The sequence below is a fragment of the Lathyrus oleraceus genome, chromosome 2, assembly GCF_024323335.1.
Source record: "Lathyrus oleraceus cultivar Zhongwan6 chromosome 2, CAAS_Psat_ZW6_1.0, whole genome shotgun sequence".
In the NCBI taxonomy this organism is placed as follows: Eukaryota; Viridiplantae; Streptophyta; class Magnoliopsida; order Fabales; family Fabaceae; genus Lathyrus; species Lathyrus oleraceus.
Window position 1 is genome coordinate 417,677,237 of NC_066580.1, and position 23,818 is coordinate 417,701,054.

Sequence of the window (23,818 nt, forward strand, 5' to 3'; positions counted from 1 at the left end):
CCGATTTCACCTCCCTCGAAGATATCAAAGACGAAATCCACTATCTCCTACCTTACGAAGAACAAACGAAGGATTGTGAAGCTCGAGTACCGTTCATTGCCAATTAACAACGGAGGGAAGATTAAGTTCAGCAAATTTGAGCTCAAGACACAAACAGATGTTAGGGCTATGTGGAATACGTTACGTTTCGAAACAAAAGTTCCCCTCGAATTGGAAGCGACGCTACAAAGCTCGGTCGAAGATATTCTGAAGATGTGCAAACGTTCACCAGAATATTGAAATGTAATATTGTAGTTTAGGTTGAAATCATCATTATAATATTTATTTTATGTTATGAATGCCAATTTTATTTTGAAAAAATATTTCTTTGTTGATTCTAATATTGATGTGTCTCTTCAGAGATGTAATTACTGAATCATTTCAAAGATGCATCTCCAGAATAAAGTAAACTAAAAAAAATGTAACTTAAAATAACTTGTATTGAATGTGTGTTGAGATGCATCCGAAAATACATTATTCAAAATCAAAAGATATTTGTGAAAATTCACGTGATGCATTAAAAAATCTAAGTTGGCATAGAAATTCTCTTTTTAAGACCCATACAAATGAGACTGGTCCATAAGAGCAATTAATCTAGCAGGAGTCAAGTGGGCCTAAAATCTAGAAAGTGTATTCTAGAAACGGCAAGATAGAAAATCATAAGTTACATGTAATGCGTGACTGAGGTGTAAGGAATTAGGAGAGCAAGTAACGATTTCCACAACATAAAAGTTATTTATGAGATTGAGAGGTATTTTGCTGATTAGAGGAATTACAATGAATATGAAAATCTAGCTTCCTATAGTAGAGTCTAACTCTAGTAAAAGAAAAACTAGGAATTTACCTTTCCCCTTTTGTTGCACTCCATTAATCACAATCAATAAAGCTCTCATATTCCTCACTTTGTCTATTTATGTTTCTTTTGTTCTCTTTCTACTCTTCTGTTTACGACTTCCTAACAAATTGTTTCCAATAGTTAGTCTTTCTCACCAAAAATTTCCTTCATTCAAATGTTTTCTTCTATGTGGTTTAACACTTTAATTTCTTCACATGAATAATATTTCACTTGGAAGTTGAATATTACACAACAACAAAAAATAGATAAACAACATTGGTACACATGATACAATATAACAAAGAATATATAATCTATAAGAAAATTTTCTGTATATCTTAACAAAACCAGAATTATTGAGTTACTAGTTTCTTCATTTCATAAACTTGGAACTTGATTGATTCTTGGCCTGTATATTATATGATAGAATCAGTCAATCTTTTCTGTTAAGAGTGACTCGAATTCGTTTCCCTTTGTTTCTCTACTTCTGGAATTTCGATTTCGAGATAGTCTTTCCCTCTCTCATCCCTGCACAGGCTCATGAGTTTGTCATCTTGATCCTGAGTTCGATGGCTGCCATAGCTTTTTCTGGCATATCACTATCTTCTCTTTCTCAGCATCATACTCAGTGTTTTCTTTGTGACATATCCATCTCATACCTTTTCCAATTGTCGCAACCGCGTCAGCAAAGTAACTAGCCTCTCGGATTATCACGCGCCCGCCAGGTCGTAAAATTCGGTCCATTTCCAACATCATAAACTTCATTTCACATCTGCATATGTAATAACCAATTGTTAGAGTAGTCTCGTAATATGCGTGTGCTTCAAAAAACTCATTCAGACCGTATGGATAAACAACTTAATTAAACGATTCAAGAAGTGATTAATTAAGCTGTCAAAGATTGAGTGCATATTTGTTCACCTGTGACTTTCTGCAGTGAAGAGTCCATCAGCATGAAGTAGGTCATAGGTTCTAGGATATGTTGAAAAAGCTTCACACCTAATAGCACAAAACATGATATATGATCAAAATACTAAAAAAAAAGGACAGAAATTTTATGCAAGTTCATATGTAAAGTTTTAAACATACCAGTCATGGTAGGTACCGATAAGACCACGATCGAAAACTACGGGGAGTGTATTAGGACCATAAGATGAAACAACATTCATAACCCACAAGGGATCATTAATCAAAGAAGCAGCAAAACCTCCATAAGCTGTATTCATATCCATCACATTTCTGATACTTTCTGTTCCAAGATCAGGCAACAGTGTCTTGTAATGCGAAATTCGCTTTTTCCACTTACTGTTATCATGATTGAAAGTACTAGCGCTAGAACCATGAACAACTGAAAGCCTTTCAGGTGCAGCATTCAACCTTTGAGGCCATTTCGACATGTGCGTGAGGCCTGAGTTCTTGTACTTATCTTCTGGAACAACGAAGCAAGCGCGAAGGGGAGTGTACCATGCTGAATCTGGTTCGAAACTGTCGTCACATTTTGGAGGATAGGTCTCTCTAGGGAGCTTGTCGTAGCAACTGTTATCCGGGGCCTTTTGCCATACAGCAATGTCGTCCTTTTTGTTGTATAATTTGAAGCACATTGATGTGAGCAAATCTTGTAGCTTCTCATAGTCTGTTCTTTGCTCTTCCACTGTTGTATTCCATCCGCGCCACCTTCGCTCGTAGTTAACTGGTGGGCCGGACAGAACCCAAAATCCTCCCGGACGAAGGATTCGGTGAATCTCAAATAGATAAATTCCACCTAAAAGCAACAGATATGAATATCCCCATCGGTTAATGAAGAGAAATTTCAACCAAACTTAAATCAGCACTAAACAAGATAGTTTATGAAAATAACTTATAACTTAGACAAATCAGTTGAAGAATTACCAAATTCGGTCCATGGGATAAGGCATCTAGAGCAATGAGCCATATCAAATGAGTTTGATGAGAAAGGAAGTCTTTGAGTAGAGATGACACCAAGAATTGCCGGGATACCACGCTCCAGAGCAAATTGAACCTGAGCTTCATGGTTATCTCTCGGCGCAAGAGAAATCGTTAGAACGCCGCGATCCAACAAGTCACCGCCCCAGCTAGCAACCTAACATAAGTGATTGAATATATCTACATGAGTCGTTGCCAGACACAGACACCAGACACGACACCAGACACACAGACACGCCTTTGTACTACATAGTGTAATAAATGTTTAAAAGAAAGATAAAACTCACCCCACAACCAGTATCAATTGCAGTTCTAACAGAACCATCTTTAATTCCAGGGATCAGATCTTGCATTAAATCAACATATTCACCAACACCATTAGGGAACATAGTACCTCCACCAGGAAAGAGAAATTTCTCCCCTTCCTTTTTCAACCAATGCTGATTAGACTTTTGCTTGTTAATCCAATCATATGGCACATTCCTGTCATTTATTCATATAGACAACAATAGCTTAAAATCAATCCAAACTTTGAACAATTTCAACTCATAACTCACATAGTGTAACATAACATACCTGTACCAACATTCATCTCTACTCTTAGGCCATCTGATTGGAGGCTTGTAACCATCTGGAGGAGGAACCAAGCATTCTTTCCTCTCGAAAATCGGCGGGCAATGTCGTTCCAACAACGTAAGCCTATAGGTACCATACTTTCTCCATCTCTACAAAAACCATCCATGCTCAAAACTCAATCCACACAAGAATGAAATTTGAAGAGGTTTCTATTAGTATTAAATCTGAATACCTTTGGATCTGTGCAAGGAGTGTAGTCTTGATAATCACTGCCGCATTCGGGGAAATTGAAGGGCTTAATTTGCAAAGTACCCGAGGATTGCTGCGAAGAATCAAGTGTTTTCTGAATGGCACTGATAACACCAACACCATCACTCTCTGCAGATTTAAAAATTCCACCTAGGTAGAATGATAAACCACACAAGACAATGACAGTTATCGCGGCGGTCAGAGATCGATTCTTATTAGGCTGGTTAATCAGTTTTCCATCTTTATGCTTCATGATCCTAGATTCTTATTCCACTAACTATCTATCTGCAGAAAAAAAAAAGAACAACAAAACTTCAGCATAAGACTATCATAAATTCATAATGACTATTCAGATCAAACCAGTGACAAAAGTAACAAGAACAAGAACAAGAACACACATAACATAACAGATATTCCAATGGTAGATCCAAATATAGGAAAGTAAGAAAAATGAATGATTAATAAAACAGCGAGCATTATTAATTAAATGAAATCTGATTCTATTAGTACTAACTACCGACATAATGAGAATTCAAGAATTTCAAAAACCAGCTACTTTTGACATGTTATGTTATGTAATGTCGCAATTGCTTTAATGATGTTCACATGACATTGGGCCATTGGGCCCCAGTTACATGCTCCCATCACTGACTCAAAAAATTGAAAAAAAGCATAATGAAACGCTGGATCTCACGATATAGTTGTACAATATTCTCATACAAAAAAAGAAAAGGAGTAATTATGAAGATTTCTTGACACGTACGAAAAGTTTCTATCATGATTTTTATTTTTCGATCTACTGTGTTATGTTCAGAATTCAGAAGTACTATAGCAAGAAATGGATAGTAGAAGGAAGAACAAGAAATGAGAGTGAATAGAGATAGATCTGGGAGGAGAGTGAGAAGTAGAAGAGAGAAAGTGCATGGAAAGGGGTTACGTACTGTTGTTATGTACTGTTGTTATGTTGTGAATGAATGGAGAAGAAGGAGGAAGGTTGAAAATGAAGAAAAAAAGTGAGATTTGTGTGTGAGGTTGTAGAAGGATTTATATAACTATTTTTGGTCGCCATGTGCCTCGCTGTCCTGTCTTTTTGTTCTATCTTCAACTTCCTTCCACTTTCCTTCTCTTCATTTTTTACATTATCAATAATAGTAATTTTTTATTTACACACATGACCAAAATTCTAAATTTCCTAATATTTTCATTTTTAATTTATTGTCTTCTAAATAGAATTATAAATGAAAAATAAACAAATTAGGTAAAAATTTAAATGAGTTGAATTCAAAAGACTTGCTCCAATAAAAAAATATTATTTAAAAATTGGATATATTCTGCAAATATTTACCAAGATTAATCCATGAATAGTAAAATTCTAATATTACTTCATGTTCAATGATTGGATTCAAAATCAAAATTTCTGATTAAATTAAAAGAGATTATGTATCATCTAATCTAAATGTTTTAGGTAAAATTATTCTTATTTGCTACGTGAAACTAATTTATAAAAATAAAATGAGACTTATTTAAAAATTTATCTTTCTTCAAATGATTTTCATAATAATATTTCAAATAAATGAGTGTATTTTAGTCATGAATAGCTAATATTTTTAAGTGTGTTGTTGAACTTTGGGTTTTCTTAAGGAAATTTATGATTTGAAATGAGCAATTCTACGAATGAAGGTTTATTTTGATGAAAAAGATAATAGGATTTAATTTAGTTTATATCATATTTATAAATTGTTAGGTTAATAAATAAAATAAGAGATTAATTACTATATTCTGTCGGTGTAAAAAGTTTTACACCATCTATTCATCTCCATCACCCGTTTGTTTTATTTTATAAGTTTTTTAAATAAAAGTCAAACTTATTTTAATATCCAACGTCTAAGATTAACTGACTGTGTACAATCTTTTTACACTATCGTTGTATTTCAATTAAATTCATAAAATATAAAAAAAAAAAAATTTATAAAAAAAGTAATTATTTAGTTGTTTGGTAGAAGAGAAAATAATAATAAAAGATAAGAGAAAATAAATACATATTATAAAATGACATAAATATTTTTAAACTAATTATGTAATAAGATTTCTTTAAAAAAATATTATTAGAAAAAATGTATCAATTAAATGGTATATACCAAATTTTTAAATAATTTACCATTGTTGTTCGTTTGATTAATTATATTTTTATATTATTTTTTAATTATAAATAATTGTTTATAAATAATATATTATTTTTTCCAATTTAATACATTTTTTTTGCATATTATCATTTAAGACCATTTATGTCATTTTATAAGTATATATAAATTTTCTATATCATTTTATTCATTTCCTCTCCTATCAAAAAATTAATAAATCATTTTACTTTTTAATTTTTCTTCTTCTTCTTTTCACTTTCTTTTCCTTCTACTATGTTTCTTCAAATGAAATTAAATAAAGAGAAACTAATTTATTATTATTTATTAGTATTATTATAATATTAATAAAAAAATATAATTTATAATTTAAATATTCAAAATTTAAATTCAACCGTATAAAATTATGATCAGATTATATTTTTTAATCTATTATTGAAAAGAATGGGTGCTTGTTTTAATGCATTTTGCTTTTTCAAAAAACAAATTGAAAAGAATTAGCATCCATTTAAATCTCAGCATAACACCGACACACTTGATTAATTTAAAATATGCATTTATCAACCGTCATTATTGATTTATTGACCCTCGTTTTAATGAAAAAGGAGGCTCAAACATATTTCACAGGTAGGCAGTAGGCTACATGTGTAAGAAAAACCGCTTGTCTTTTATTGCCGGCGTCCAATTTAATATAGGAGTAGTTTATTTTATTCATTATCTTTTCATTTTTACAAATATATTCTCTATGATTTAAATTATAAGATATTTTAAATATTTTACATAAATTATGAAAAAATAATAATTTTGAATAAAAAAATATGATTTTACAATATTATCTTTTATTTATAAGTCGTAACTTTTTTTTAAAGAATATGAAGAAAAAATAGTAATGAATGATAGAGAGTATATTAAAGATATATATATTTAGTATTGTAAGATGACTTTTAAATTGAGATGTTTTTTTTTGCAAAGTGACTTTTTAGTTGGAACAGACGGTGTATATAAAAGATAGGGTAATGCTAACTTGTGTCCCAAGGACACATGTTAAGAAACCCACAAATAAAAAAGTTGTATTGAAAAAATAAATAAAATTATTAATTATAAATTTCTAATAAATTCAAACACAATTTTCAAGAATTTGTTTCTATATTGATCTCTTAACTTGTGCTCCAAGGGCACAAGTTAGCATTACCCTAAAAGAAATGATCAAATTACACCAAAAAATGTCTCTCTTGAAAGTTGTACAGTAATGCTAAGAGTGTCTCACATGTCTTACTTCCTAGCTCACAACGATATTTCTCCTTTTATAGGGTGTTTGAGGGCTTCTGAGCCATTTCTAAGAAGATCTCAATAGTTGGAAGTGCGAAGTGGATCGTAAGGTCTGGGGTGTCTGAAAATATAATATAAAGAATTTTGGAATCGTTCCCCTACCCTTTTTGCTGCAAGTTATATGTGAAAAATATTGTTTTTGTTTCCTCAATCATTTTTTTTCTTAGGAGTGTTTTGTATTGACGTTGGATCAAACTCAAACGATTTTGTTCGTCGGTATTGGTTTTTATGCTGGATTAATCCTTCTTCTAATTCGAAGTTCATGTTTTCTTTATTCTTGCACCCCTTTATTAGGGCTTCAAGGATAAGGATTACTCAAAATTTATCGTACATGCATAAATCATGTCAACAATATATATTTTTTGATCATCGAGATATTATCAACTTCGAATAATAAAGCTTGTATGGACATTTCAAGCGATTGGATGGATCCTAACATGCTACAGACTGCTTCTGCCTTCGTTCACCAACATGTCTTTGATCGAGCCTTTACGGACATGGCTCCCACAACCGACTGGGGGTACATGTAACACCCCGAACGATTAATAAATTTAATTATTTAGATTTTTATTTGATTAGTTGGTGTTTTAAATTATTTACTGCGCGATTGTGGGGGTAAGTATTCTTAGAGTAGAGGTATATAAAGAGTAAGAGTTTGACATATTTGTTTAGAAATTAATTGGAATTTTAATTAATTATTATAATAAATAGTATTTTTATTTGAATTAATAAAAAAATAGAATTACGAGGTGAATGATTAAAATAACATGGGCGACAGAAAAATTAGGAATATTAGATTTATTAATAAAATAATAAGATAATAAAACGTGTTGAGAAATTGAGGGCGATGTTGGAATTAAGAAAAATGTGGAGGATAGGAAGGGAATATAAGGACAAGTTGGGGGGAGGAAGAGCCTAATTGAAAGGAAATAGGTTTTGGAATAAAATAGGGATTTTGAGAACCTGAGAGTGTCAGTATGTAGTTTTGAAGAGTTTGAGCAAAAGAGGCAAAGAAAGAGAGCAAGGGCTTGAGATTGAGGAAGAACTCTAAGGATTAAAAGTGCTTTTGCTGAAAATAGAGTAAGGGGAGAAAGGGCTAGTAATTAGGTGTATTGTATGATGGGGTAGGGATGAGAAGTCCTTAATCTCATTAAGTTTTTAGGATTTCTTTTGATGAATTGTTAATATTATGAAATTCTAGAATTTGTTGGTTGATCTTGTGTGTATATATGTTTCTATGGTCGTTTGAAGCATTAGAAAGCTAACGCATAGAGCTACCCCATGGTAGTGCTTGGTGAAATGTTTGAGTTGTAGTCAATTATCTGATGTAGAGATGTTTGTGATGACTTGTATGATTGGTTAGCGAATCGTTATGTTTATACGATGATGTGTTGTTGTTTTGGTGAAGTAACATGAATGAATGTCTATGAAGTCCTGTTTGATGAGTTTATGCTATTTGTTGATGTTAATGATATTGTAACATGAATTGATTATTGTGTATGATGAATGATGTGATGCATAAATGGTGAGATGTGTATGAGGATCCTTTTGGTGAACCTTGTTATGATGATGCATGTTGTTGAGAGTCATGCATCATGGTGTACGAGCTTCGGTTCAATTTTGGTGTGCTCTGGTCCTATGGTGGGGATCAGGAGCGAGTATACATTTCTGATGGGAATCAGTGAAGCGTTTACCTATGGTGATGATAACAATTGGTGTGCTCTGGTCTTATGGTGGGGATCGGGAGCGAGACGAACTTGAGTGTTCATGAATGAAACCACATCCATAATGAGTCAGTTGTGGAGTACATTTGCGTATAAGATTGCATATGTTGTTGATTTTTCATGATGCTTATGATTGGATGTGATTATGTGATTGCAATCATGGATTGGGTGTGAGAATGTGTTGTTGATAGTTGTGTAATGAATGTGTACTTGATGTGCATTCTCTACCTTAGCATTCTTTACATTGTTTATATTGGTTTGTTATTTCTCACCCATTCTGTTTGAATGTTGCCTTTACATGGGCATCATGCAGATACTCAAAAGTAGTGTTGTTGAAGTAAGAGGAAGGTAACTCCTGGAGTGACTTCCAATAGTTTGTCATTTTCTTGAGTAGGGTATTGCTCTGATCATGTAACATCGGGTTGAGAACATTTTCTTTCACTTTTTTTTTATTTTGTTAAAGTTACTATTTATGTTTTTATGAGATTTCAAAGTTGTGTCGGGTTGAATAATACAACTCTTTTTGTTGCGTTATGAAAGTTGAAGTTTACGAGACTAAGTGTCATGAGTTGCAATATTGTGTTTATTTGATTTAATAATGATTCTGCTGCGATGATATCCTAAGTGAAGGTGAGCATGCGATGCCAGGTTTTATGTGACATTTTGTAACCCGTGTTACAGATCAGGAAACGTTTGATGTGAGTGGCACCCTATGCGGTTGTAATTTTTATTAAATTATGTGTTAAATTGTATGTGGGATTTAGGGTGTTACAATACATCCCCCTAATAAAGATAAAAGGATTTGCAACTGATATGGAGATTGCGTTATCCCTTTCCATGGTTGCTTATTCTGCATCATATTATATCATCTTCCATTCAATAAATTTGAAATCGGCATGTTGAAACATTTGTTGATTGCCCCTTCATAGTTGCATCCACTAAGCTGGGTGTTCTTTAAAGTCTTTCAACACTGGTGCGAGTATAAAGAAGGTAAGCCGACAATGACGTTGTTTTTCCATCTTTTTAAGATTCAAAATAGCACCGATTGTGCAAATGGTTATGGTTTGCTCTCCTTAAGGTAACATATCCGGGTATTTGAGCTTATTTCGAAAGCATGAAGGATTTTGATGATTGCTTTTACTTGATCATTCCTCTGACCGGAGAGGCACATGTGAAGATCTTCCACTTGGAACTTGGTCCTCCCTATGCTTGTTTGGATACCTTCCATAAGTATTGGACTCTGGACCACATCTTGACGGGGCCTAGTTCATATACTTACAAGGAAGAAGACATGTCCCTAGAAAAATTATACTTGAAAAGTCAACCGATGGCCTTTTGGAAGGAGTTTAATATATAATGTCCTTAGTAATTCATAATTTGATATTTATACTATAAAATTTACTATTAGATTTAAAATTATAATATCATATAGAGTGAATTTAAAAGAAAGGTCCGTGAGTTTAAAATAGAAAGAAACACAAGATCATATATTGCAGTTACAAGGTTAAATATACAATGTTAGCAGTAGAATTATTCAACCAAAAGTCTAAATAAAAAACACTTTTGGTTGACCTTTATCCACCACTTGATATAATTTAGATCATATCAATCAAATTCTATAAAGTTGGTTCTTTAGTATGAAAAATCTGCAAATTTTCTCTTTCTAGATAATCTATATACTAGTCCAATAGATGAAATGAAGTTAAAGGTAACAAAAACACAAGAAAGGGGATTTGAATTGAGTTTCTAGAATGAAATTCTTTTGCTAACCAAAAAAACAAGGATAGATCTTAGAATAAAAATAATGAACACAAATATTTATATCTTAGTTCACTATTAACAAAGCTACCTCCAGTCCACCTGCCAAGGTGATTTCGCCTTAACACAAAGACTTAATCCATTATAACCAAACTTGATTACAACCACAAAGACTAACCGTAAATGTCTTCTTGAGAATTTTTTATTATACCCTAGTCTCTCAAGGAAATACAACTCAAGAGTTTACAAACAAAGTATGTTAGAAAGTTGCTTCTAAGAAAGTAAATTAAACAAATGTATTACAAAGATTTACACACACAAATATTTTTTATGAAAGTGTATGAACAAAAGTTCCTTGTGTGTTTGTTTTATTTCTCTCAATTTTTTTAATAGTGCTATATTTTCATTTCTTTGGGATAAGTACATGATTCATTGTGCAGTGAAGCAATCTACTATTAGGGTGTATGCTTTTACAATGTATTCACTTAGATGTATCGAGGCAGGGCTTTCATACTTTCATATGCTTCAAGACTTTTTATATGCTTTATCTTTGTAGACACTTGCTTGAGTTTGAGATGAGGCTTGATTATATTCCATTTGGTTGCCGTCATCAGAGAGTTAAGTTCATCAAGCCATAATATCCTTGTTTGAAATTTTAATTGCTTAACTTCTTTATACTTGAATTTAGTTGTTATCATTATCAGGGGCATGTTCACCTTTAATAGTCGTCATTATCAAAAGCATATTCTATAACCTGCGAAACAAGGTCCCACAGTTAAAAATCTCATTAGCACCTTACAGTCCAAGGTTAGCTCGCAATAGCTAGAAGTCAGGCCAAACTTTAGGTTGTGAGACTAGAGGTGGAATCAGAGGCACGATCGAAGGAACCTGGATAGATCCAATTATCTGAGGAATCTGGATGCAATGAAGAAATTTCACCTGAATTTGCAATACCTTGCGGAAGAGGCGGAGGTGGTTGATTGGTCGCTACTTGAATTTTAGCAGTAACTTCTCGCGCAGTAGCAAAACGAGTGTCTTTAGACCCAATAATTACTTCGAAGTGTAAATATTGGAGATTAGGAACTTGTGGAAATCAAAATTGAAATGCTACTTGATTGGATCAAATGTGACAAATCTTCGTGTTCAATTTCAAATGCTCTCGATTCGATAACCTAAGAAGGTTACAAACTGACCACTTGAAAAACGAACACGAAATCATGGAAAACGCAAGAATCAAAAGTCGATTCCTACAAATGTCACTAATGTTCCACACTGGAAACTTAAATGGAGTGGGGATCAGAGATAATGGCGGATCTGAGTTTCCAGTACGACAAAGAAGGAGATGACCTACAAGGTTAACACTCAAATGCTCAAGTCAGTATGTGATAGAGAAGAGTGAATTGAAATTGAATTTGAACTTCGTACTTGAATTGACGCATTCTCTATATATAGTAGAGAGGAAATAACTAACTTGTTATTATTTAGGCATGAGTTGTGGAGATCCTTTGGATGTACTTGATGTTTGAATCTTTTGTGATTGTCAATAAGATGATTATCGTGTGCTAAGAAGGTTATGGAAGGATTGCAGCTCCTTCACCGCGGTTGATCGAGGTCGATATGGTTGGCCTAGAACAATAAATATGGATTTGGTTGAAAAAAAATTTATCATAAGCTGTAATGTGATATTTCTTGAAGTGTAAATCATTGAAGATTTTATAAAGTTTAGAAATATAAATTAAATGCAAGAAGTTACATTAATTTTTGCTGAAACTTTATAATGAAACTTTCATCGATGGGGTATATATACACGCAAATGATGAGAATGCAGCTGATGACGATGTATCTCATCATGATGATCCAGTTGAATATGTTTCACTTAACTCACTAGTTGAGTTGGAGTTGAAAAGATCTCATAGAGAGTGTCAAGTTTCTTAAATATATCTTTGACACGAGCATACGATGACCATTGATACAAGAGAGACGGAAAATTACCAATAATATATTGCAAATGTTGATAAGGAGAATTTGGTTTAAGGCCATGAAAGAAAAAAACATATTTTTGCACGAGAAATAAATATTTGAGTTAGTTCAATTTCATAGGTATAGTAGATACATGGTAAGATTGAGTTAGTTCAATTTCATGAGTATAATAGATACATGGTAAGATTTAATTAGAGAATAAATCTCAAATAAGATATAAAGTATGATTGGCTGTCAAAAGATTTAATTAGAAAAATGGTGTTGACCTTAAAGAAATTTTATCATATGCGTTAATGTTGACTTCTATTCAGGTTTTTCTTAGATTATCATCTTTGAGCCTAGAAGTTGAACAATTTTATGTAAAAATGAAACTTCTTCATGGAGATTTTTTTGGAGGAAGAGATCTAAATAAATCAATGTTAAGGTTTCAAAGTCAAAGGCAAAAAAGAGATTGAATGCAAATTAAAGGAAATTTTGTCCACACTCAAGCGAGTACTACAATAATAATATAAGAATTTTTTAATTTATTTATGGAGAAACATGGGTATGTTAAAACTACTTTAAACCCTTGTGTGTTTGTCAAAATACTTCTCGATGGTGATTTTATTATCCTCTTGCTATATGCATATGACATAATGATTATTAATCATAATAATAAGACACATGGTCTATATACAATGTCAAAGTCCTTTATGATGAAGAATTTGGATCCAACAAAGCAAATTCTTGGTATAAAACTCACTTATCATATGAAAATGGTAAATTATGACTATCTCAAAGTAAGACGTGTTGAGAATGTGTCAAGTGTGAGTAGTGTCGATAATAGTCTCACATTGGTTGATAATGTGGAGACTTGAGCATTTATAAGTGAGAGAACCCACTCACCTATCACCTTAAGGTTTTGGGTGAATATGTAGTGTGTCTCTCACAAATGTGTTGCTTCAAAAGAAGAAGTCTCATAATATTCAATGTTCCCTAGTGAAAAAAATCTCCCCCAATAAATGGTATCACGAGCCTTTGGTTTCAGAAAGGGACCAGGTTACTTGTATCGAAAGTCAACGACGCCAGTGTGGTGAATAAGAAACGTTCTGTGCGATACAAGAGAAGTAAGTAGAGCTTTCATTTGAGGGGGAGCATTGTGGACTCACACTTGAGGGGGAGTGTTGAGAATGTGTCAAGTGTGAGTATTGTCAATAATAGTCTCACATTGGTTGATAATGTGGAGACTTGAGCATTTATAAGTGAGAGAATCCACTCACCTATCACCTTAAGGTTTTTGGTGAATATGTGGTGTGTCTCTCACAAAGGTATTGTTTCAAAAGAAGAAGTCTCATAATATTCAATGCTCCTTAGTGAAAAACTTTCCCAACAAAACATTATAAATAGATTTAACACGAGCAAGTCAATTTTTTTTTAGTGATTTACTTGCTAGTCATTTCAATTTGAGTTCATAAGAATGTCATACACATTAGAAAGAAAAAAAAAGATACACAAAGGTTCCTTATTTATATTATGATATGAACATATATTTCTCATGGCATTGGTGTTGCTTGCTGGTTTCTTTCTGATCCATGTAATAATTATTGGCATGTTGTGAAATGGATTTTCAGATATTTTAAAGGAATTTTTGTAGTTTGTAATTTGTTTATGCTTTGGAGTGGCCAACATGTGTTAGATTGATAGAAACATGCATATATGATTGGTGAGCTTGATTCTGAAAAGTATACTTATAATTATATGGTGACTTTACTAAATGAAACAATGTTTTGGTAATCAAAGTTGTGTTGTTGTATCCACTATTGCGATTGAATATATTGCAACTATCGAAGCTATGGGTCTTCAAATCAAAAATATCTAAATAAAAACTGTAAATCAATTTAAAAATATTGAAAAATTCTAAAAAATCAGAATATTATTAAATGTGTTTGAATGTTATCTTTAAAAATCGCTCAATTTTAAATTGATTTTTCAAAATCGATCCAAACCGAATCGAAGTATATGTATATATTTTTATCTTATTTATTTTTTATTATTATGATATATTGTGCTAATTTATTATTCGATGATACATATTTTTTAATATTATTTACTAGTTTAATTTAATCTATTTATTTTTATTATTTCATTTGTTTCAACGATAATTGATCATTCTTATTTTATAATATTAATTTTTAATATACTATATGTTATATATTATATTGAATATATTATTTATTAGTATTTTTATAATCTTAATTAAAAAATATAATTTGTAATTTGCATATTAACCGATTCAAATTAAATCGCATAAAATTGAATTGGAATCGAACGATTTTTTTATCAATCACTTAAAATTGAATCGAACCGCAAGTAAATTTATCTTTGGATAAAATAAGTTTTTACCTCAAAACCGATCGAAACTTCGTCTCGAACACCCTAACTGAAAATTCTAAATAACGCTTATGGATGAATAAAGTATTACAAGAATTATGCATTAAGCAAGAGAATGCTACAATGTTCTGAGACAATCAAAGTGAATCCATCTCTGCAAAAATTAGACGTTTTATTACATATCAAGAGATAAAGTCTTTTTCACTTGCAAAGATTAACACCGATGAGAATAATTTATATATATAACAAATACATTATTTGTGACAAAGATGATTAACTATAAAAAGAAAACAAACATAATTAAAAAACTCATTCCCATTTAAATTGTGAGATGGAAATTTGTCAGATGAGTCACTCCCAAATGAGACAACACCATGTTTTAAAAAAGATAAATAGAACAAATAAATTAATAGACTTTATAAATGTTTGAGAAGTAAGAAAAGAGAATTAAATCTCTAAACAACAATAATATGAAACACAAATTGTCTATGAGAAAGAGAGAAAAACAAGATATAAAACAACAACAACAAAAATCGAAAGAGAATTATAATTTAGTTCTAGTGGTGGATGGCTGTGCAACAAACTTTTTTCAAATTTTGCTGAAATTTCAATTTCTTGTTCATAACATTGGACTAGTAATTTTGATTTATTTTATAAGTAGTTTTACCTTCACTTTAGGTTAATTTTATATACCTATTTTTGTGGAGGTGTTATATTTTTGTATGGTTTTGGCTTTTGGATGATAGATATTTAATTATTGTTGTTCTTTTTGTGTTGCTATTTAGTTTGATGTATCAACTATTTATATAGTGGAAGATTCAATCTGATTAGGTTCTTTAATTTTTATTCTCTGATATTTAGAGAAATTTTACATGTTAAAAAAGTTTCTTATCCGCATTTTATCTTTTAATGTAATTGTCTCGTATACACTTTATATACAAATAAATTAGGTCATTGAATTTAATATGGATCAATTGAATCTGATACGAATTGATTCACCTTAAATTTTGATTTAATGTCAACATGAAATATTTAACTCAAATTTAATTTAATTAAAGCTGGTGAAAAATTGAGTTCAACCGGTTACTTCGCAAAATCAAGTCAAAATATAAGTGATTTTTTACTTGAACTTGATTGAATTTGTTATAGAAATTTATAAATAGTTTTAGGATAAGATGGTTGTTTGTAAAAGAAATAAATAACAATTTAAATAAAAAATATTTATAAATAATCGATCTAGAGTTCAACCTTTAGCGATAATATTTATTTATAAACAAATTATTGATATTAACAATTTAAAAAAAAATGTATAAAAATATAGATTTCAAAATATAAATTACAAATCCAATTGTAACACTTTGGTATGTTACACTAACTCTCATAATTGGATTTCATGTTTATATCTTACAGTACATCACAAGAATTTTAAAAAAATTATATTAAAAATGTTAATAATTAATATATTTTTTTCAAATTTATTCTTTATAAGAGATAGAATTAAGTATCTTTACACCATAGTATTTCTCTGTAAAAAAAATATTTTAGTAAAACATCTAATGTGAACCAAACATTGCTCGTCTTATAAGCTATGAACAAAAAATATGTTAATAATTGCATGTTCACCAAAAATATGTTGATGATGAAATAGTTATTATACTATTGAGATCTAAATCATGATTAATATCTGAAAATATATATTAAGTAGCGGCGACCTTAAGAAACATGCATGCACTTTTTCTTTGATGGACCAAACATTTATATTAAATTTCCTATAGTTGTGTCAATATATTAATTAAATTGGGAAAATATAAGTGATGGCTTCATGCTTGTCATGATAACAACCAACTCAACTACTTGTATTATTTGATTCGGTATTATTGCATAAGGAATTATAGGGCATGCATTATCAATATATAACTTTTTTACACTTAAGATCTAATCACAATTCCAATGAGATTTTTGGCTAGAATTTAACAATATTAGAAAGTCTTCAAGAATCGCACCAAACTAAGATAAATTCTCCTTTTTTTAGGCTAAACTATCTAGCACTAAGTTGCAATCTACCTAAAAATGACCATGTTTGGTTGAAGTTCTTCTTTAGTAAAACTATTGAATAGCATTAAAGACTACTTACTAAAAACTATTTGACTTTTGCAATTTTGGATTAAGGAGTTTTGAGAGTTCTGTTGATATGGAATTTTGTCACTTAATAGGAAGAAGGGATTTTTCCTCAATTAAAAAAAGTATTTTTCCTCAATTAAAAAAAGTGTTTTTATTTCGATATGTTAGGCAAGGTAAGAAATGTGTTATAAAAACTGCATCACGTGTTTTTAAGCTGAACATTCAATTGAGAAGAAAATTTTAATTGATCATCTATTTGATTTCCAATAATAAGTGTTTTCTATTTTTTTAAAAATTATATTATTTTTTCTTGTTAAAATACTCGAGCTAATATATATATACTATTCAACATTAGCAATATGAGATGATACACATTAAAATCATTATTTTTTCTGTTTTAAAATGACTGTCGTTTTAGAGAAAAAAATTGTCTCGATTGTCATTTTCTCTTTTTGATGTAATGATTGTTATTTTTCCATTTATGTCCTTTAATTATTACTATGTACATTTCTTCCAACGCATTAATATTGTTGGAAATCCACCAAAATCTATGGAGAATTTCAATTAATCTTGATGAACAAGATTGTTATCACCCACACAATAGCAATGAAAAGAAAAGAAGAATGAGGAAAGAAAGAAAGTAAAGAACGATGAAGGAGAAGAAGAATTAAATTCTGCAGAGTTTCTCTCTGCCCACAAACCGTGGAAAACTTCTTATTCACTTTACTACTGCAAAATACGGTGAATTACAAATATTATGAATACTCTATTCACTTCATTACAAAAATAAGTGTTACTCCCTCTATTTATAGATCTAGGTTAACTTGGACCTCAAGCCAAAACCCAAAGCTATAAAAGTCTAAAATAGCTAACACTATTAAAATATGCATAAGTCGAAATCCTGTGTGAAGCAACAAGCTTCGACACTTCGACACACTAACACAACTTAATATACTAGGTGGTTCGACACTTCCTTGTTCTGTCGAGCAACCTGCTTCGACACAAGGAATTAAAATTCAACATACCACCTATATTGGGTTGGGTTGGCTCGACATCATCTTCATCTTCATCTTTCGACAAAGGTATCGAAGTGACCCAATAAGTCTTCTATATTGGGTTGAGTCGACATCATCTTCATCTGAATCTTTCGGCAGTTGTAATCTGAGCTCAGCTGGAGTCGAAGTTGGGTTGCAATCTTGCACCTCAAATCTCTTGAGTATTTCGCCTGTATACCTTCTTTGATGCATCATCAAACCTCTACCACTCTTGTAGAATTCGATGCCAAGAAAATATGAAATGTCACCCATATCTGACATTTTGAATTCTTTGTTGAGATCACCTTTGAAGTCTTCAATCTTCTTCTTGTAGCTACCTGTTATCAACAGATCATCGACATAGAGACATAGTATAAGCAATTCACTCTTGCTTCTTCTTACATATACTCCATGTTCAGATTTGTACTTCATAAATTCCTTCTCCCTTAGAAAGCCATATATCTTCTTGTTCCAAGCTCTTGGAGCTTGTTTAAGTCTGTACAGGGCTTTATACAGCCTGTACACCTTTCTTTCTTCACCTTGTTTCACAAACCCAGCTGGTTGTGCAACATAAACTTCTTCTTCTAAGGGGCCATTCAGGAATGCATATTTCACATCCATCTGGAACATCTGCAAGTTGTTAATGTTTGTTAGACCAACAACCAACCTGATTGTTTCGATCCTAGCAACAGGTGCAAAAACTTCATCGAAGTCGATTCCTTCTTTTTGAAGAAATCCTTTCGCCACAAGTCTCGCAGGTGTCGAGTCACTTCTCCTTTGGGATTCAACTTCACCTTGTATACCCACTTCACATCGATTGCCTTCTTGTCTTGGGGCAATTCAACAAGTGACCAAGTGTTATTGACTTTGATTGACTTCATCTCTTCGTCCATTGCTTTCATCCACTTCGAATCTTTCAATGCCTCAACTGCATTGACTGGTTCGACATCTGCGTAGAAAGCATAGTGTATCAGCTCACCTTCTTCATTGACCATATCATTTGATGTAATCACACATTCTTGCAACCTTGCAGGCATGTGTCTTATTCTTTAAGGTCTGTTTGGGCATGCTTCACCTCTGACTTCTTCCTGTCGAACTTCTCTTTCGACTTCACTAGATGGTTCATCATAAAAGATTCTCACTGAATCTTTCTTCACATTCTCAGTCCAATCCCACTCCTTAAGCTCATCTATGATCACGTCCCTGCTGATCACCACTTGCTTATTCACTGGTTCGAACAACTTGTATCCTCCAGTCGAATGATATTCTATCAGGATCATGTGATTCGACTTGTCATCAAGTTTTCTTCTCAACTGATCTGGCACATGTCTATGTGCTATAAATCCACACACCTTTAGATGAATCAAGCTAGGCTTGACACCAGACCAACATTCTTCTGGCTTGATTCATCCTAACTTCTTTATCGTACATTTGTTCAGGATATATGTCACAGTCGACACAACTTCTCCCTATAATTCTTTGGATTGATGTTTTCCTTTCAACATACTTCTAACCATATTCATGATAGTTCTATTCTTCCTTTCTGCGACTCCATTCTGCTATGGAGTGTAGGGTGGAACCACCTCATGCACAATCCCTTCTTTCACACATAATGCGTCGAAGTCTTTCGAAACATATTCTCCACCATCATCAGTCCTCAAAATCTTGATCTTTCGACCGCTCTGTCTTTCGTCCATTGATTTAAACTTGGCAAATACCTCGATCACTTCACTTTTCTTCTTGATCAGGTAAGACCATAATTTTCGACTGAAATCATCTATGAATATAACAAAGTATTTGTTACCTCCAATCGAATCCATATGGAGAGGACCACATACATCAGAGTATATGACTTCAAGAATTTCCTTCGACCTACTTCCTACATCCTTACTGAAGTTGTTCTTGTGCTGCTTCGCCTGCACACATTCTTCACACACTTCATTTGGAATGTCAATTTCTAGTAATCTTGAAACCATATTTCTTCTCTTCAAATCTCTGATGTCTTTGAAATTGAGATGACCAAGTCTATAATTCCATATCCATTCATCTTTGTTGGCTGCTATTGCAAGGAACTTATGCTCTATCACATTAAGCTCAATCTTGAAGGTTCTATTTTGAGACATTGGAGCCTTTAAGATCAACCTTCTATTTGAGTCGATAACTCTCATCATCTTGTCTTCGATTGACTCCTTGTAGTTCTTTTCGACTAATTGCCCTATAGTGAGCAAATTGCTCTTCATACTTGGTATGTATAACACATTTGAAATTACTGACCTCTTGCCATCTTTCTTCATAATCAGAACATCACAGGCACCTTCAGCTGCTAGAGTGTTGTCATTTGCAAATTTCACCATGTTCTTCATTGAGGGATTTATGTTGACAAACCAATCTTTTATTCCAGACATGTGTGATGAGCATCCCGAGTCCAAATACCACTAGTCATTGAATCTCTCTTCATCTCTTGTTGTAACCATAAAAAACGTCTCTTCTTCTTCATGCTTCGCCAGCTTTGCATAAGCTTCTTGTTTCTTCCGCTTTTCTGGACAATCACTAGAATAGTGACCATACTTCTGACAATTGTAACACTGAATGTGACTCTTGTCTGACTTTTGACCACCACCTATTCCTCTACCTGCAACACCACCTCTTTGGTTGCCTTGGTTCCAGGGTTTTCTCTGATTTGACCAGTTTTCTTTTTGCTGATTTCGACCAGTCAAATTGTTATAACCTCCTCTGCCTTTGTTGCCATTCCAACTTCCTTTGCCTTTTCTTTCTTTTGTTGATTGTGCCTACAAAGCCATATCATTCTTCGACTTTACTGCAACTCTTTCAGCCATTCTTTGTTCATGAGATTCAAGCGTCCCTTGAAGCTCTTCCTTTGTCAGTTTTGACAAATCTTTCGACTCTTCTATGGCTACTACCATGTGGTCGAACTTTGGAGCCAACGACCTCAAGATCTTTTAAACAACAGATCTTGATATCAACACTTCTCCACATACCTTGATTTGATTCACCGGTTTCGTAACCTTGGTGAAGAAACCAGTTATGCTTTCATTGTCTTCCATATGAAGAAATTCATACGTCCTTTTGTGAGTTTGTAACCTCACCTCTTTCACCTTCTCTGCGCCTCCAAACGATTTCTCCAGAACTTCCCATACTTCTTTCGCTGACTCTGCATCACTAACTTTTTCAAAGTTATATGCACCAACATATTGATGGATTATAAAGAGAGCTCTATAATCTTTCTTCTTCGATTCTTTATGTGCAATCTTTTCTTGATCTGTCGCGTCTTCTGCAAGCGTTGATACTCCTTCCTTCACAAGATCCGAAAGATCTTGATAACAGAACACAATCTTTATCTGCTTGCACCAATTCTCATAATTGTTGTTCTTGAGAATCAGAAGGTTTGTTGGAAAATGCCCGTTTGGATGATTCGTTGTCATGGTGATTTTCTTCCCACGAATCATTTCAACAGGAGCTCTTGATACCAGATGTTGGAAATTCACCAAAACCTATGGAGAATTTCAATCAATCTTGATGAACAAGATTGTTATCACACACACAATAGCAATGAAAACAAAAGAACAATGGAGAAAGAAAGTAAAGAACGATGAAGGAGAAGAAGAATTAAATTCTGCAAAGTTTCTCTCTGTCCACAAACTGTGAAAAACTTCTTATTCACTTTGCTACTGCAAAATATTGTGAATTACAAATATTACGAATACTATATTCACTTCATTACAAGAATAAGGGTTACTCCCTCTATTTATAGATTTAAGTTAACTTGGATCTCAAGCCAAAACTCAAAACTATAAAAGTCCAAAACTACAAAAGTCCAAAATAGCTAACACTACTAAAATATGCATAAGTCGAAAACCTGTGTGAAACAACATGCTTCGACACTTCGACACACTAACACAACTCAATATATTAGGTGATTCGACATTTTCTTATTTTTTCGAACAACATACTTTGACATAAGGAATTACAATTCAACAAATACCATTAATTTAATAAAAGCGCAATGTCTTATGACAATATTATTACATTCATGCAAAAACCTTTGTTAAAATTCTACACAATTTGCAATTACCTTAGACATAATTAATTTTATGAGCTAAACAGAAAACAGTCATACTATGAATATATTTTGGGGGCTACAAACAACCTCACCACAAACAATATCAATGTTTGCGAATAATGGCATTAACGAGGGTGATACAGGTTGTCACGTTCTTACATTTGTTACTAATATACTATAATCCATGTTCCTGAAGGTGCTGCTTGTGAAATGATCATGTTCATGTAATACATTACTAGTAGTTTATAATTATGAATCCTTTAATCATTGTAGTTACAGTGAAATTCATTTCTTTTAAAGTGAACGATGTACTTTTAACGATAAAACAATCCAACTGTTACATAGAAATAGAATCATGTCTTCTCGAGTTTTGTGAGACACGCAGATGTGGATTAATTATATTATTTCATCTTTACACCTTGTACTTTTTGTTTATGTAATCCATGTTCTCTAAACATTGTTTACATTTTTGTTTTGTTCAAATTCATAGAAAATGATGTATTTTATTTGGCCTGCAGTCTGTTTGTCACTTTGAACTTTGAACAAGAAAAATGTATTTCCAAGTCAATAGCTTATTAGTTATTAGTAATATTACATTTAGTGTGACCGTTTTTATACTAATTTAATTAGATAGTTAGACATGTGGAGTTTGTTTTCGAACTAGTTATGTCACTTGTCGAAATGTTTTCAATATTTCTATGTGTGAAAATAATGGGGTGGATTGGAAAAGCTTGTATCTATTTTTCACTTTATTCATTTGCTGATGGAAAAGCAAATAAAATTAAAGATTATTGATGGTGTTAAATTGAAAGTTAGATCACTTTAAGAGTTAGAGATATGATATGTGTGGAAAAAAAATAATGTCCATAAATAAGTTAAATAATATTAGTCTAATAAAAATTTAAAAAATTTAATTAGATTAAATTGATTTATGTAAGAAGACAATGTCTCTCCAATTTACTATACTTCAAAATCGTTACAAAATATTACAAAATAAGTTGTAAGAAAATCGTTAAAAATTCTTTTAAATTTTTTTTTATTTTCTATCCAAGTATTTTTCAATATCCTCAATTCAATATATAAAGCACGCAAATATAATGTGTTTAAATTGTTTCTTAAATTCTTTCGATAATCTCAGAGACTAACAAACTCCAGGAATATAATTATAGAAATTCCTACCATGACATCTGATTAGAATTTCTACACCTTATGCAATTTGTACTAACAACAAGTGAAAGAGAAACATATTTATAATTGTTGAATCTTTAAAGATCTAATCTGGACCCAAAACACGATCTACAATTGAACAAATTAGAGGACCGAACCGACCTGGCCCAATATAAGCGAACCATCAAATAACCTTCACAATTGCCTCCAACAGGCTCTGACGCGCCACTAGCCGGAAAACTGATAATAATGTAACATGTTTTTCTCTCTCCTTTTCTCATTTGGGGTTTAAGGACATATTATAACAATTATCCACCTTGAATTTAAACCGATGGTGATGGTGATGTCAATTTAACTATTAACCACTTTAGTACTCTCTTTAAATCTTAAACCGCTCTTCAATAAATTTGATCAAGTCCAACCAATGCTTGAACCTTGATCATGACAATGATTTGATGAACGTATCTATTGAA

General features: G+C 32.1%; 1 protein-coding gene across 6 annotated transcripts; it reads right to left on the reverse strand.

Moving 5' to 3' along the window:
- Positions 1 to 1,067: 1,067 nt before the first annotated feature.
- LOC127119843 (probable methyltransferase PMT21) lies at positions 1,068 to 4,750 on the reverse strand. Of its 6 annotated transcripts, none has more exons than XM_051050182.1 (8): positions 4,585 to 4,750; positions 3,627 to 3,928; positions 3,395 to 3,543; positions 3,106 to 3,301; positions 2,765 to 2,975; positions 1,964 to 2,636; positions 1,796 to 1,873; positions 1,068 to 1,646 (listed from the first exon to the last, which is right to left on the reverse strand). In XM_051050182.1, the coding sequence occupies exons 2-8, from the start codon at positions 3,894 to 3,896 to the stop codon at positions 1,424 to 1,426; spliced, it is 1,800 nt and encodes a 599-aa protein (XP_050906139.1). In that variant the 5' UTR covers positions 3,897 to 3,928; positions 4,585 to 4,750; the 3' UTR covers positions 1,068 to 1,423. The 6 variants fall into 6 exon arrangements, with proteins under 6 accessions (XP_050906139.1, XP_050906141.1, XP_050906142.1 ...); XM_051050184.1 differs by having other exon boundaries at positions 4,407 to 4,653; XM_051050185.1 differs by lacking the exon at positions 4,585 to 4,750 and adding an exon at positions 4,158 to 4,203.
- Between the last annotated feature and the right edge of the window lie 19,068 nt (positions 4,751 to 23,818).